This window comes from Melozone crissalis, unplaced genomic scaffold, assembly GCF_028551555.1.
Source record: "Melozone crissalis strain CALT ecotype California unplaced genomic scaffold, PUWL_Pcris_2 ptg000106l_1, whole genome shotgun sequence".
Lineage (NCBI taxonomy): Eukaryota > Metazoa > Chordata > Aves > Passeriformes > Passerellidae > Melozone > Melozone crissalis.
In genome coordinates, this window is record NW_026535883.1 from 2,057,217 (window position 1) to 2,071,968 (window position 14,752).

At 43.7% G+C, this 14,752-nt stretch overlaps 1 protein-coding gene across 1 annotated transcript in view; it reads left to right on the forward strand.

Annotated features, from left to right (window-relative positions):
• The window catches only part of PKHD1 (PKHD1 ciliary IPT domain containing fibrocystin/polyductin), a 238,112-nt gene that overhangs the window by 28,158 nt on the left and 195,202 nt on the right, over positions 1 to 14,752 (forward strand). Inside the window, exons 25-32 of the mRNA XM_054291748.1 lie at positions 483 to 588; positions 1,446 to 1,724; positions 4,871 to 5,001; positions 5,527 to 5,662; positions 8,965 to 9,160; positions 10,624 to 10,691; positions 12,651 to 14,264; positions 14,433 to 14,576. Of these exons, the coding sequence (XP_054147723.1) occupies positions 483 to 588; positions 1,446 to 1,724; positions 4,871 to 5,001; positions 5,527 to 5,662; positions 8,965 to 9,160; positions 10,624 to 10,691; positions 12,651 to 14,264; positions 14,433 to 14,576 (2,674 nt within the window). The remainder of the gene's footprint in view (positions 1 to 482; positions 589 to 1,445; positions 1,725 to 4,870; positions 5,002 to 5,526; positions 5,663 to 8,964; positions 9,161 to 10,623; positions 10,692 to 12,650; positions 14,265 to 14,432; positions 14,577 to 14,752) is intronic.

Here is a 14,752-nt window from a genome sequence, read left to right on the forward strand (position 1 = left end):
ATCTCTTTTAGATAATCAAGGTCACAGCACAATATTTTTCCTTCAGCTTGAAGAACAAGGGACAAAAAATAAAACTGAGGGCTGCATGTTGGACACACATTGTGGGTTTCATTTGAATTAGTCTTCCATGGTGTTTAGACATAATAAATTTGTTCCCAAGGCAAAGTGAGAAGAACTGGGGGAAGAACAGTCTTCAATGGGTGACTGGAAGAACAGGAGCTTGAGGAGGTGTGGGTCCCAGGATGGTGGGAGGTAGGCTGGAGATGCAGCATCCAAAGCTGTGCTTTGGATGAGCCCTAGCAATTTGCTATTTAAATTTGCAATTAAATTTGCAGTGGGACTGCAGCAGGGTGAAGAGCTCACTGTTTGTCCCCTGTTCTAGCACTGAGTGCTCTCAGTAGCTCAGGGTGGCTACCAGCATCCAGTAGTGGCTCTAGAAAACACCTTACTAGCTTTAAGGTAACTCTTTGATCTGTCTGCAGGTGGTGATGATGGTGAATGATGTCCTTGCAAATTGTTCTGGCTCGTGTTCTTTCCAGTTCAGGCAGGAATTGACACCCATAGTCAGAGATGTGGAATATTCATCAGGTAATGGGGCCTGGTGCCTGAACACAGTGGCAAAAATTCTGTGAAAAAGATCTGCCAGGTGCTGGTGATTTCATATACACTGGTATCCTTTTGTAAATTTTTGATTTTATGGAAACTGCACTTTAATGGATCACTTCTGATCAGCTCCAGTTCCAGACATGCTGAGTGTACAAGTTTGAACTGAGAAGGGCAGTGGAGCTGGGAAGGGTTTAGGGCACAGGTCTGGGAGGGCTCAGCCTGGAAAAAGGAGGTTCAGGGTGATCTTCTCACTCTCCACAACTCCCTGATAGGAGGGTGCAGCCAGGTAGGGCTTGGTCTCTTCTTCCATGGATGAAGAAATAGGATAATAGGAAATGGCCTTAATGTGCGTCAGGAGAAGTTTAGAATAGTTATCAGGAAAAATTGCCTCATTGAATGGGTTGTCAGGCTCTGGAACAGCTGCTCAGGGCAGGGGTGGAATCACCATCCCTGGAAAAGTTCAGAGGGTTTGTGGTTGTGGCATTTGGAGGCACAGTTTAGTGGTGAACACAGAGGGGATCTCAGAGGTCTTTTCCAACCTTAACTACTCTGTGATTCTATGGTAGAGGCATAAAGGGGAGAGAAACAATGGCAGGTTTGATGCCTCAAGCAAAACCAGCTCTTGGCTCAAGTTATTTTTAACAAAATTTAAGGAAAAATATAACAGCTGGACAGGGACAGGCAGGAATTGCTGTTTTGTGGAACAATGACATATCACCAGTGGTGTATTTTTAGGGTATCCTGTTGAAGCTGTTAGAAACTTTTAACTGTTGGCTGAATTTAAATTCTGGGCATTGCTAGCCCAAAATCCATGAGTCACCTTGATTATATTCCTTCAGGTGAGGGGTCCCAGGCCACAGTGGTTCTCAGAGGAGCTGGTTTTGGTGAGGAGCAGCTGGCCCTGCAGGTGGAGGTGGACAGGAGGAGCTGCCACATCTCATCTCTGAATCAAACCCACATGGTTTGCCAGGTGCCAAGGCTGCCGGTCGGTACCTACCCTGTGACACTGCTGGTGGCACCTCATGGCTTTGCTCTTGGTGCCACCACAGGAAAAGGGATCTTCCTCACAGTGCAGCCAACGCTGGGAGCTGTTGAGCCTCCTTCGACATCAGAGATTGGTAGGTGTGAACCCCCCAGAGGAGCTGCTTCCTGCTTCTTCCTTGGCACGGCATGTTTTGGTTCTTTACCTTCACTGCCAAGGTTTTCACCTGATGAAGAAGTTTTATGGCTTTGTGTGCCCCAAAGCACAGTAAAAAATTACCTAAAGACTGGCAGATTCTCTTTGTGCAGGCAACCAGTTTCCTGAGTAGTTTTGTTTGGGAATTATATCTTCAAGTGCGCATACATTCATTTCAGCAAGTCAATTAAAGTGGGCTATTTAAAGTGGGTCTTAGGGAAAATTTCTTCACTGGAATGGTTGCCAACCACTGGAACAGGTTGCCCAGGGCATTGGTGGAGTCACCATCCCTAGAGGGATTTGGAAGATGTGTGGATCTGGCACTTGGGCACATGGGTTAGTGGTGGGCCTGGCAGTGCTGGATTACTGGCTTGACTTACTGATTTTAGAGTGTTTTTTCAAACTAAATTATCCTATGATTCTATAACCTTGGAATGGCTGAACTGTGGTTAATCCCAGCCCCATTGAAGCAAATTCATGTTCTGAGGAATAAAATGGAAAACTCACTTGTGTTTAGGTGAGTTAGGTACAAAGGTTTAGGTACTTAGGTACAAAGTTAAGAAACTTAAGAGGAGCTAAAGCTAAACTGAATCTCTTTCCCTTCCCATTATACCTCCTCTCCTTGAAATAGAAGAGGAAATAGAGTGATAAATTCCATACCCAAAGAGAAGAACTAGAATTTTTTTTTTTTTTTTTGAGAGGAAAGAGTTTCCTCAACCCAATGAGAAATGTGGCAAACACTCTTGATACACCTGGGCTGTGCAGTGAAGGACAGTCTCAGATTATCCTTTGTTTTCAAGCAGCAAGGAGTGCAGCAGAAACAGCATGAACCAAGTCCACTCTGACAGTAAAGTTACCCAGTCATTTCTGTGTAAATCTCATTTTATTTTTGGGATCATGGTGGCAATCACCACTGAGAGCAGCACTGGCCTCAGTGCAGCTCAGACACGTGGCTTATTTTCAGTAATCGTGATCTGACTGGGCCGTGCCTGCCCACATTGGAGCAGCCAGACAAAAGGAATGCTGATCTGTAAAAATATCCATGGACAAGCATGGGATGGACTTGGGATAACACAGGATTCCTGAACTAGAAGTTATGGCCACCTTTTACTGTGCTTTTGATTTGAGGATTTTTTTGTTTGTTTTTCTTGGGGGGGGGAAGGAGGGAGTTGTTTGTATCATTTTTTCTGCTGTTGATTTTTTTGGGTTGTTTGGTTTGTTCTTTTTTTTTTTTTTGGTTGCATGGGAAGAAAACTGCTCTAACTCTTTTATTGCGGTTTTTTTCCTTATTGAGAGGGTCATGACACACTAAGAATCACTTTTAATTCATAGAAAACCCAAACACCTCCAAACAACTTTAAAAACAACCCAGCAATGGCAAATTTAAGTGCTCGAGCCTTGTTTCTCCTTTCCTTTGCTGGCAAATCCACTCCCAATTACAGTGATCTGTCACTCATTAAAAAGAAAGCAAGAATAATGCTATCTTACATTACATGTGCCTGGAATGCTTATAATTGGAAAGAATTACAGCTTCCATCTGTGTTTTTAATTTCTCCCATTTCAAATACCTCTCTTCAATCTCATTGTAAAGTGCATGCAGGCAGTATTTCACTGCATATAGATATAACGTAGATATCAAAACTTAACTGCATCTGTCTTTACACAACACTGGTGGATTCTGAACTCTAAATCTGAAGCTCCTTATCTGACAACCCTTGCATTTGCAAGTGGCTTCAGTTTTCACTTCTTGCTCTTTCTGACTCTGCAAATTTAATATTGCAGGACGGGAAGCACCTTGTATTTTGCTGCTTCAGCTCCCTCTGGTCAAAATATCCCTGGTCTCAGTGGTGCCATGCTGGGAGATCCCCATGACCTAACTCTAGAAGCATGGAATGCCTTTCTAAAGATACTCTCACATTCCACTGAATAGCAGGAGCTTGCTGTTAATGTATCTGATTGCTCTCGTTGGCCTGGATTTGCTGCCAGCCACAGGAAATCAAGACTAAACTTCTATAATTCTCTGGTGGTTTAAAGAATCAGCAGGAATAGGTAATTTCAGGAAAGTGTGCAAGGGAATTTGTCATTAATATATAATTACTTTAATGTAGAGGATTGCTTACATCACATGTGAAAAGAGGGATAAAAGCTCAGTAGGTTTACGATATAGCCATGCTAATAAATACAAATAAACACTGCATTAATTAGTGCCTGTCTGAGCAGTCTGTTAAGCCACAATCCTAAAAACTCTGCAGTGCTGAGAACTTGAGAAAAAGCTCTAAGTTTCAAGCAACATTTCCTTTTTTTTTTTTTTTTAAAGTTTCTCTGAATCGCATCAAAGCACAAACTCCAGCTTAGAATTGCCATTAATGACCACTCCTGTTCTCTTTCCTGCTTCTCTTTGAAACATCCCTGAGCCCTCTAATCACTTGGAAAAGCAAAGGGGCACCTTGGCTCTTTGGAAGTGGATGCTGAAGAAAGATCAAGCCCAAGGCTGACTTGTGTTGGGCGCGATCCCGCCTGGGACTGGGGAGGCTCGGTCTGGAACGGGGGAAAGCTGAGCTTGCTCGGCGCTTCTCGGAACGAACCCCTCCGTGACTCCCCTCACAAATCCGAGTCTCCAGCCCTGCCAAATCCCCTTTCCATCCCAAGTTTCCTAGACACATGCTACAGGCTTTTCTGACAGCGGGGAGCTTGGCAGCTGTTTGAACTGTGAGAGCACCTGCTGCGTTAAGCTCATTTTCCATTCTTAGTGCTTCTTCCTTCCTTCCTCATTTCGTTCTTGGGCTGGGGATCTGGCTAAGGGGGAGATCACAGGCCAGGGCTTGCTGGTTTAAATAAGTATGTCATTAAAAAATAAACCCAGAAAAAAAATCCAGTCGTCCTGTATTGTGGAGGAGAATTCAAATAATTCAAATTCAAAGAATTCAAGTAAGGCAAGAAGGATCTCTGGTGCAAGAGAGGGAGCCAGGCACAGCAAGGTGGAGCAGCTCAGCTGAGAGACTTTTGTAGTCATCTATAAACAAAGAATTCTTTGTATATTAAAGTATCCTACATATTGAATATCATGGAATAATTGTTTTGTTTTAGGAGGACTCAGAGTGACTCTCAGGGGCACCAATCTGGAAGGGGTAAATGCAGTGTTGTTTGGATCCCAGCCTTGCCCAGTTTTGGAGGAGGGCAGAAATTCAACAAGAATTCAATGTAAAGTTCCTTCTCGGGTAAGAAACCACACTTTGGGGAACAGGCAGAGGCCAGTGTGACTTTCTGTGTTTTCCTGGCCTGAGCTACACTAGGAAAGGGCAAAGAGCAGCCCCTCAGCCAAGTCTTGTCTGTGGACTCTACAGATTAAAACAGTTTAGTTAAAAGTAGATTAATAGAAAGATTTATGAAAACCAGTGAAAAAAGCAAGCTCCTCAATTTAGTAAGAGGAGGTTTAATTTTGCAAATTGAAAACTGCATAGTTAGTCTGGGATTTTATTTACTAGTTTAATGTATTTGTATAGGTATATAGCAAATCCAGTCTGCACAGTCTGGGATTGTTTTAAGGTTTCTAAATCTCCATAGATGCTCTTTAAAGTCAACTTAACTGTAAATATTTAAGTAGAGTCTGGTGTATGTGAAAGTTTCATCAGTGCCATGTGCCTGACTTACATATGGGAGAATCAGAAACATAGGAAATAACTTTTTTTTAAAAGAAATTGGTTCATTCTTATCTATGACATTTTCTTTCTCTCTCTTCCTAGGGGGCAGAGGATGCTGCTGTCCAGGTGACACTGATTTTTGGGTACAAGTCAACGACAGTAGCCAACTTGTTCCAGTATGATCCTTCCTTAAACCCTGCACTTGTATCCCTGAGCAGGAACAGAAGTGGCATAGCAGGTGAAAATGCAGATATGTGTGGGGCATCTTCTGGAGAAGGGTTATTAGTGCTGATGGTGGTGGGGCAGAGGGAATTTATCAATCTATACAGTTTGATCTAATATTTTGATCTAACCTAGTTTGTTTTCTTTTAGTTCCTGTATTTCCTGCTAGTCCTGGTCAGTTGTGGTTGATTTTTTATTGATTTTTCACTAGTACACATGAGGTAATGAGTTGCTTGCCCCATGATATGGATGATGTCCACAGGATGTCAGGTTCAGGATAGTCCTGCTTTTGGGTCAGGTTTCTCTAACTCTGCTCTGAAACAATCCCATCCATTCATGCAGAGAAGGGAACCAATGGAATGGCATGAAGCTGTGTCAGGAAAGGTTTAGGCTGGGTGTGAGGAAATGGTTTTTCACTCAAAGGGTGGCTGGGCACTGAACAAGCTCCCCAGGGAATGGTCACAGCCCCAAGGTTGCCAGAGCTCAAGCAATGTTTGTACAGCTGTCTCAGGTACAGAGTGGGATTCTCAGAACTGTCCTGTACAGGGTTGGGAGCTGAACTTTGATGATCCTTGTGGGCCCCTTCCAACTCATGGTATTCCATGATTCTGTATTTCTTAGTAACAGATTCATCCATGACAGGAGAAATGAGCTCTGGAGAGTGTCCTTCTCCAGGATCCCCAGGGATTGACCATGAAGAGCATCATGTGCATTTTGGGTTATTGAAAGCAGGGAATAGGCAACATTTCTTTATCTTAGTTCCCATTTCCAAGCCAAACTGTTCCTTTTTGACCTTGGGATGTGTTACTTTAGAATATGAACACAGACCTCATAGAATTCATGGGGACAAAATCCTAATTAGATCTCATAGAGTGTTTGCTATTCCTGTCTTTTGAAAGTTTCTATTTGGAGTTGTTTGGGTTTTTTTGTTTGTGGTTTGTTTTTTTTTTTTTTTTTTTTTCACATTTCCCTCATTTTTCCCCCCAGGATTTTGGCTGTGTGTAGGGGATAGAAAGCATAAACAGTGATTGATGTCCACTTACAAACAAGCCTTTTAGGAAAGTTTAGCACATTTCTGCATGGCAAACTGACAACAGTTATTTGGTATCTGAGACAGTGGGGAAGGAGATGGGAGTAAGACGGAAATATTCCTTTTTTCTTACCTATCTCATTCCTATTCATCCAAGAATATAATAATCTGACTTTTTTCTCTATTTTTGCAACCTCTCCAGTGAACACCTTAAAGCTACCCATAGCTCCCAAATTCAGTTTGACTTGTTGGGGACTTACAGGGTTAGGTGACTGCTAGTGCCAAAATTCCTTGTGCACTCCCAGCATTTCTGTTCATTTTTCCCGAAATGCCCTTGTCATTTTCTATTACTCCAGAATGCATAAATAAGAGAAAACGTCCTTTATCATCTGATATTATTCAGATACCACAGCACCAAGGGGAGGTTTTTGTAGCCGCGGGCAGCTCAGGTGCAAAGAATTCCTTAATGTTACAGTGTCTCATGAGCTGTGGTGGGGCTGAGTTCAATCTGCTATTCAGAACCTCCACGGCTTCCTCTTTTAATATAATTTTCCTTCTATATAATAAAAAGAATAAATAAATTACACTGATGCCTTCCAGGCATCTGGGATTAAGTTGACAATTGACCAAGAGTCCAAAGAGTTCATGTTATTAACATATTCAACTTCTCAGGCTTTCAAACTTTATTTGAGTCTTTGTGAATGCAGAATTGAAAAGTACCAGCTCCAAGACCTGCTTAGAGGAGCAAGTAGTTGAAAGAATCTTTGTACAGGCTCTTCTGTTCCTTCCTCCCTCCTTCATCCTTTCAGGGGAGAGAGAAGGATGAGATTCACCTCCTAAACACATCCCTGTGCTCAATGCTTAGATGTTTTGCATGGTCATTGAAGATAAATAGATGTTTCTGTGGTGGGATTTGCCACAGCTCTTTTGTGTGTCTTGCAATAGGATGAATCATGGCATAAAGTCTCTTTTCACTGACCACAGATAGAGCTATCAGTGAAAATGCCTTTATTTGGACTGATGGATACCACCTTATTTTTTTAAACTACTTCAGAAGAAATTTAAGTTATGGAAATCTCTTGACTCTATGCTTTCTCCTTTCCTGTTAGTGCACTGTGCACCAATAAAGGAAAATATCCTCTATCATCTGAACACGGTTTGACACACAGCAGCTAAATTGGAGAGGGAGTCATGATTACTAAAATAAGATGCTTTGGAGCAGAGCTGGTTTTTCCTGGAATTGAGTTAATTTTTTTCATGTGGGGCTGTGTTTTGGGGTCATGCTGAAAATGGTATGGATAACACAGGGATGTTTTGTCATTGCTGAGCAGGGCTTACATAGAGTCGGGGACTTTTCTGTTCCTCACCCCACCAGTGAATGGGCTGGGAGTGGACATGGATTTGGGAGGGGGCACAGTCAGGACAGCTGATCTCAACAGACCCAAGGGATTATCCAGACCATGTTGCTCATGTCCAGTTTATAAAGCTAAGGGAGGAAGAGGGAGACAGAGCGATGGTGTTTTGTCTTCCCAAGTCACCATTCCACGTGATGGAGCCCTGATGGGATGTCTGAACATCTGCCTGCCCATGGGAAGCAGAGAATGAAGTCCTCCTTTTGCTTTGCACCCATAACTTTATCTCTACCCATCAAACTGTTTTTATCTCCACCCACAAGTCTTCTCCCTTTTATGCTTCCAATTCTCTCCCCCATCCCACTGCAAGGGAGGGAGTTAGCAGATGTGTGGGGCTGAGATGCCACCTGGGGTTAAACCATGACAAGCACATCTGATTTTAGGTACGCAAGGAAATTTTTGTTTTATTGTGGAAAGCTCCTATTACTATTACATGGCTCCGTAATTCTGAAAAACAGGCTCTAGATAGTTTATCAGGGATTAAAAAAAAAAATAAATCCCAGAACCTCTGAGCTACAGAGCTTTAAAAAAACCTTGTATTTGGTTTTTATCAGGTTCAGATATTTATAGGACAGATGTTTATGGTAGGGGGACACGAATCTTATCCTGAGTGTTGTTGAGAGTGGCTATTGGTAGTCATAAACAAGTTCACTGTGCTGATGGCTCAAGACAACCCTTATAGCTGGTGACCTTAAGCAGGAGAGATTCAGTAGGATACAGAATGCCTGTAGTCTTCAACATTTTGGGTTTGGGCTGATGGGCATGGCTGGACCTACTCTGGCATGATGGGACTCTGCTCTTCCTCAGGCAATGGCCACAAGTGCTGAAATAAGCACTCCCAGAAACACTGAAAAAGTTCCCTTCCTTTCTCTGCAGGAGGTGAGGAGCTCCACATTGGAATATCCCAGTTTGCCAGCTACCAGGGCTCAGATGTCAAGGTCCAAATTGGGGATTTATGGCCACAGATCCAGGCACAGACAGAGCGTGGGGTTAATGTGACACTTCCAGCCCTGCCTGCAGGGTGGTACGATATTTCTGTCCTCATCAATGGCATTGCTGTCACTTCAAACAGGTGTGTATCTTGCTCAGAAGCTTCATTCTCCACCTTATTTGGTGTTTTAGGGTTAATCTGAAATTGAAGGTTTGAGTTTTTCACTAATTCTGTACCTAAAGGTGAATTCTGCAGTGTGGTATGAAATTATGGATAATTATTTATGAATTATCATTTATTTATCTGTGGAGCCCGAGTCAGCAAACTGCTAATGCTAGTCAATTAACTTCCCTTGGATCAGTAGGAGGCAGGAGAGAAACATTTTAGGAAAAAACAGTTGATTTGATGAAAAATGCATATTCAGGCAATCAAAGGTATTCATAGATTCAGGTCAAATGCAGATAAATCCTGCTCTAGGAAAACAGCAGAAGAAAAGAAACACTTTTCATCAGAAAAACAAAAGCTAGTTTGAACAATACAAAAATGCTTTGTTTGGTGAATTTTTAAATGATGGTATTTCCATTTCCTAAGGTGACACTTCAAGTTCATGCCTAGATAAATGTAATATAAACGAATTAAAATGTGGGGGAAATCTGACCTGAAATTGGGATATAGGAATGTATTCAAAAGCAACACAGTTTTGTTCCTCAGCCATGGCAGCTGCCAGGAGTGATCCTGAAATTACAATATTGGGGAGAAATGAGGTGTTTTTATTGCTCACAAACCAACTTAAGCTGCTTGCAATGTTAATGAACCTCAGAAGGAGAAAAAATGTGGTTGGTGGGATGGCACACAGGGATTCATCCCACCTGGTACTGGAGTCTGTTAGCAGCACCATCACTTCATCTCCAGGGATAGATTGGAGGGAGATGGGTCATCCCAGGAGAAGACTCTGAGCTCTGGTGGGCTGGATTGCAGGACTGGGAAGATCCCTTATCTAACATGTCTTTTTAGGGAAGGGGATGTTTTTGAAAGCCGAGTGATGAAGAAAAGTAGATGTAGATGGGACAGAAATGGAGCTATAACTTTATTTGGGTGGGCTTCAGGAACTCATGTCTGGGTTTCCTATTGTTCAGTTTACTCCACTCTTTGGTGGGATGGTGTGAGGAGAGAGGGCAGCTGTGATGCCTTTTCCATGTGCTTTTATTGGGCATAGCTACAGTGGGCTCTGCTTGCCAGAAAATTCTTATTCTTGCTTCCTTTGATGGGCAATCCAGTTGGACTAAATTTGGCCCACCAGTTGCCAATTGATAAGAGAGTGTTTGTGATAGATGTAGCTCAAATGTGTCCCTGGGATGGGAAGGGTTGGAATGAGATGATTTTAAGGTCCCTTCCAACCCAAATCATTCTGTGATTCTAAACCACATAGAAAAATTTGGGGTGTTGAGTGGTCTTGTCACTGTTGTATCAAACAAAGGGGATGTGCCAGGTGGGTGCTTGGCTTTCTGGGAGTTGTAAGAAAGAAAAACACTGCAACAGGAAGGAAAAATAAAAGGATATCCCTAACTGTCCCAAAATCTTTCTGTGTTGGTTGTGTTTTGCAGGGTTGAGCCATTAATCCAGTACCTCTCTGAGATCTCCAGCATCCAGCCGTGTTGTGGCTCCATTCTGGGTAAACAGCATTGGTACATCTGCAGCCACTTATGGAGGTTAAAGGGATCAAGGGCAGAGTTTTCTTGCAGGAATGGAAAGTGCATCCTATTCCACATCCGTTTAAATGAGGGGGTTTTGGATCTGTGACCCTTTATTATGCAGGCATCAACTGGCAGACAGCAGCTGTGTGGAAATGTGGGATTGTAGTGAGCATCCCTCCATCTGGTTGGCTGGCTCAGGGCTCCCTGTGCTTTGAATTTGATTTCCCCAAGTGTTTGCTCATGTATCCTTGCATGCTCCCATTGGGAAAGCACAGCACGCCCACACCTGGCTCATCTGTGCTGTTTCTTTCAGTCATTTTGCCCCCATCTTTCAAGGTTTTCCATGTGAAAGTTAGGTGGAAAGCAGAGTACAATTGTGGTTTGAAGCAAACAATAATTTGAAGTGATCCCAAAAGGGATGTTAATTTTTGTTATGTTGAAAAGACAAAATAAAAAAGCCCTTTTTCAATGTTAATTTTAATCAAAAGGGAAATATTTATTAATCCTGTTCTAAGCTTTTAGACATTGGAAATAATTTAACTGTGTTTCTGAGCAGAACATTGCTGAATTAAAAAGAAAAGTTTTACTTTAAATCTTCAAAAGCAGATTTGGGGTGGCTGATTTATTTTGTCATTTGGCTGGTGGTGGAGGAGAGTTGAATCCCTGTAGTGAATTTTACATGAGCCCTTAGAAATGCTTTTATAGAAGACAGAGAAATTCTTGTGCTACAACCTCAGGTCCTCCACAGATTGCTCTCCCAGGCTCACAACACGTTTAAAGACACAAAATTTCAGAGGCTTTGTGGTACGTGATTAGTTCAATAGTTTGTGAAGTGCTCAAGCCTTGAAAGATGAGAGAGTGGATAGAGCTTGGAGAGCAAATCCTATCAGTTTTGAAGATTAAGACATGCTACAAAAAATAACACAACTTTTGCCTTTTTTATATTTCAGGGCAAATTGAAAATTAAATAAGAACTGATTAACTCTTTGGTTGTGGTTTTATGAATGGCTTAAGCTGAATTAAAACCTCTTTCCTGCAAAAAGCACCAATCCCTTCCCCCTTACCTGTAATCTTCTGTTGTCTCTAATACTTGTGTGTACATCTGGGTTAAGGATTTGGGCTCACATAAAAAGAAACTTCATCATGAACCAACTTATTTCTTCAGCTAGATCATGGGAAAAGGAAGAGAATAGGCTTAATGGATAAAGAGGTTGAAGCAAGGCAGGACACTGGGAGTTCCAGTACTGCAAACAAAAGGAACATGGACAGAGCCTTTGGGAGGGCTCTTCCCAGTGTGGCTGGTGCAGCCCTGGCACAGGGAGCCCAGAGAAGCTGTGGCTGCCCCTGGATCCCTGGAAGTGTCCAGGGCCAGGTTGGATGGGATTTGGAGCAACCTGGGATAGTGGGAGTTGTCCCTGCCCATGGTAGGGGGTTGGAAGGAAGTGGTCTTTAAGGCCCCTTACAACCCAAACCATTCTGTGAGTCTATGAAATCTGACACTGCCTGAGTTTGAAAATATTCCCAGTTGCAATCTTCTTCCCTGTGGGCATCAGGAACAAACTACCTCCCCACCCACCTGTAGGGACAGTCCCATTTCATGAAGAATTCAGCCTCTATTTACTCTCAGAGGTTTTTCACAGCAGCTTTCTCCATTTCTGTGGGGGCTTTCTACAGTCATTTACTGCCACAAAGATCTCTGACTACTTGTTACCTTAGCCTCTTGTCCATGTAGGATTATCCTGATATATGGCTGCTATTGTCTCCAACTGTCTTGTCCAAAAAATAAAAGGTTTTATTTCTTTCCTTCAGCCTGTCATGCTTATCAGCTTTATCATAAAAGGTTTGTGTTGGAAGGGACCTTAAAGATGATGGTTCAGAGATAATCATGAATTCCTCTTCTGCATGTAATACTCTTCCTTATTTTGCTTTTCTCCTAGGTGGAACACTGCTCATGATCTCTGGAGTGGGCTTTAGCCAAAATCCTGCCCTGGTTTCTGTGTCAATGGGCAATCAAACCTGTACAGTTACTTGCCTGGAAGAAGAGACGGTTTGGTGCCTGACCCCGCCAGCTGTTAATTTCTCTAATGAAGATTCAAGTGACATCTCTGTCAGAGTAAATGTAGCCATCAGCAGTGGGTCATTTCAACAAGCTCTCTTTGCAAACAGGACCACCACCTTCCACTACCAAAGAGCTTTGACTCCCCTCGTTACTGCTGTTGAAACAGAGATCAGAGATGGCAGCCTGCTCTTGAGCATTCAGGGAATAAACATTGTTGGATCTGTGGCTAAGCTTGGACACACTGAATGTGAACTTCAGTTTCAACGGGGCAACCAGTCTGCAATGTCTTATCAGTGCTCTTTGCCACTCAGCAGCCTGGAACCTGGGACTTTCCCCATCCAGGTCATCCAGAGGCAGCTGGGATATGCTCAGGTGACAGCAAGGCAGCAGACCATCACCATAACCCCACAGATAACCTCCATATTCCCATCACAAGGATCCATCTGTGGTGGGATGTTGCTCACTATATCTGGTGTTGCTCTGAAATCCAGGAGGAATTTGGTACAGGTCATCCTGGAGGATAATTACTCTTGTGAGATCCAGAAGTCTGATGATGACTCCATCAGCTGTGTTGTCCTTCCAGGGCCTCACCCTTTGCACCCTCAGTGGCTGGCTGAGGCGTCTCGGGCTCTCAGTGTCACTGTGGTTGTCAATGGGATCCACAGTGTGTGCCTTGGGGGCTGCACACTCCACCTGCAGGAGCACTGGACCCCCCTGGTACATCAAGTCACCTGGAAGACCAATGGGACATCCACCCACATGACAATCAAAGGACAGAGGCTGGCATGGCAGGGTGACAGCCCCGTGGTACACGTGGACAACAGCACTGCCTGCAAGGTGACTTTTTGGAACGAGACCATCATCACGTGCCAGACAGCCTGCCTGGCCCCAGGGGAGCACAGCATTTCCATAGCCAGCAGGAAAAGCGGCCGTGCTTGTTTCAGGGGGACATCCAGCCTTCTCACCATCCTGCCTTGGGTGTACCAGTTTTACCCACGGGATTTCAGCGCCAACGGGGGAGGCCTGCTCAGCCTGGCTGGGTTGGCTCTGAAGGGAAAGAGGATGACTGCAGTCCTCATAGACCATCACCCTTGCCTCATTCTCAACATCACCTGTGTGCTCATCCAGTGCACAGTGCCTCCAGGGAAAGGCGCGAGGGCTCTGAGTCTGAGAGTAGATGGACACTCCTATTACCTTGGAACAATAAGTTACAGTGAGGAATTTACCCCAGCTTTCCTTTCACTTGTTTCCACTGGTCTCCTTTTAACTTTGACAGTATCACAGGTCACAGAGATGGACATTATCCAGGTGTTTATTGGAGATTTTCCTTGCAGCAACATCACCATCAGTCGCTCCACGTTGCAGTGCACAGCTCCTCTGCTCCCTGTGGGCGAGTACCCTGTGCTGGGCCTGGATGTTCCCAGGGGATGGGCTTCCTCCAACCTGACGTTCACTTCTCATCTGGCAGTGACAGCTGCACATCACAACTGGGGTAAGTCATGGAGGGTTGCTGCAGTTCCTTCACAGGGTTTTGTGTGAGGCACTGCAGTGATGTGGGCTTTTTGTCATGAAAGCAAAAATTATGAATTAAAAAAAAAATAATTGTTGAGACTTAGCTGTCAGGCTCTGTCTTAAATCCCATCTTCTGTTCTTTTCTAAGGTGGCTTGAATGGAGGACAAGTTTATCTGCATGGAACTGGGTTTTCCCCAGGAGAGACTTTGGTCACAGTCTGTGGCGTCAGCTGTGAACTCTTGGGCAACACAACAGTGACTGAGCTGAGCTGCCTTGCCCCACGCCTACCAGGTCAGTTAAAACTCAGAAACTGTCATTGTGATAAAAATATCCCCTGAAATTTGTCCCAAAATGGGCGGTCCTGGTGTATCTCGTCCCAGGAGAACAAGGAGCAGCCCAGGAGAGAGGAGAGGAATTAACATAGCACTGACAAAGTTTGGACTTGGGGATCTTGGAGGTCTTTTCCA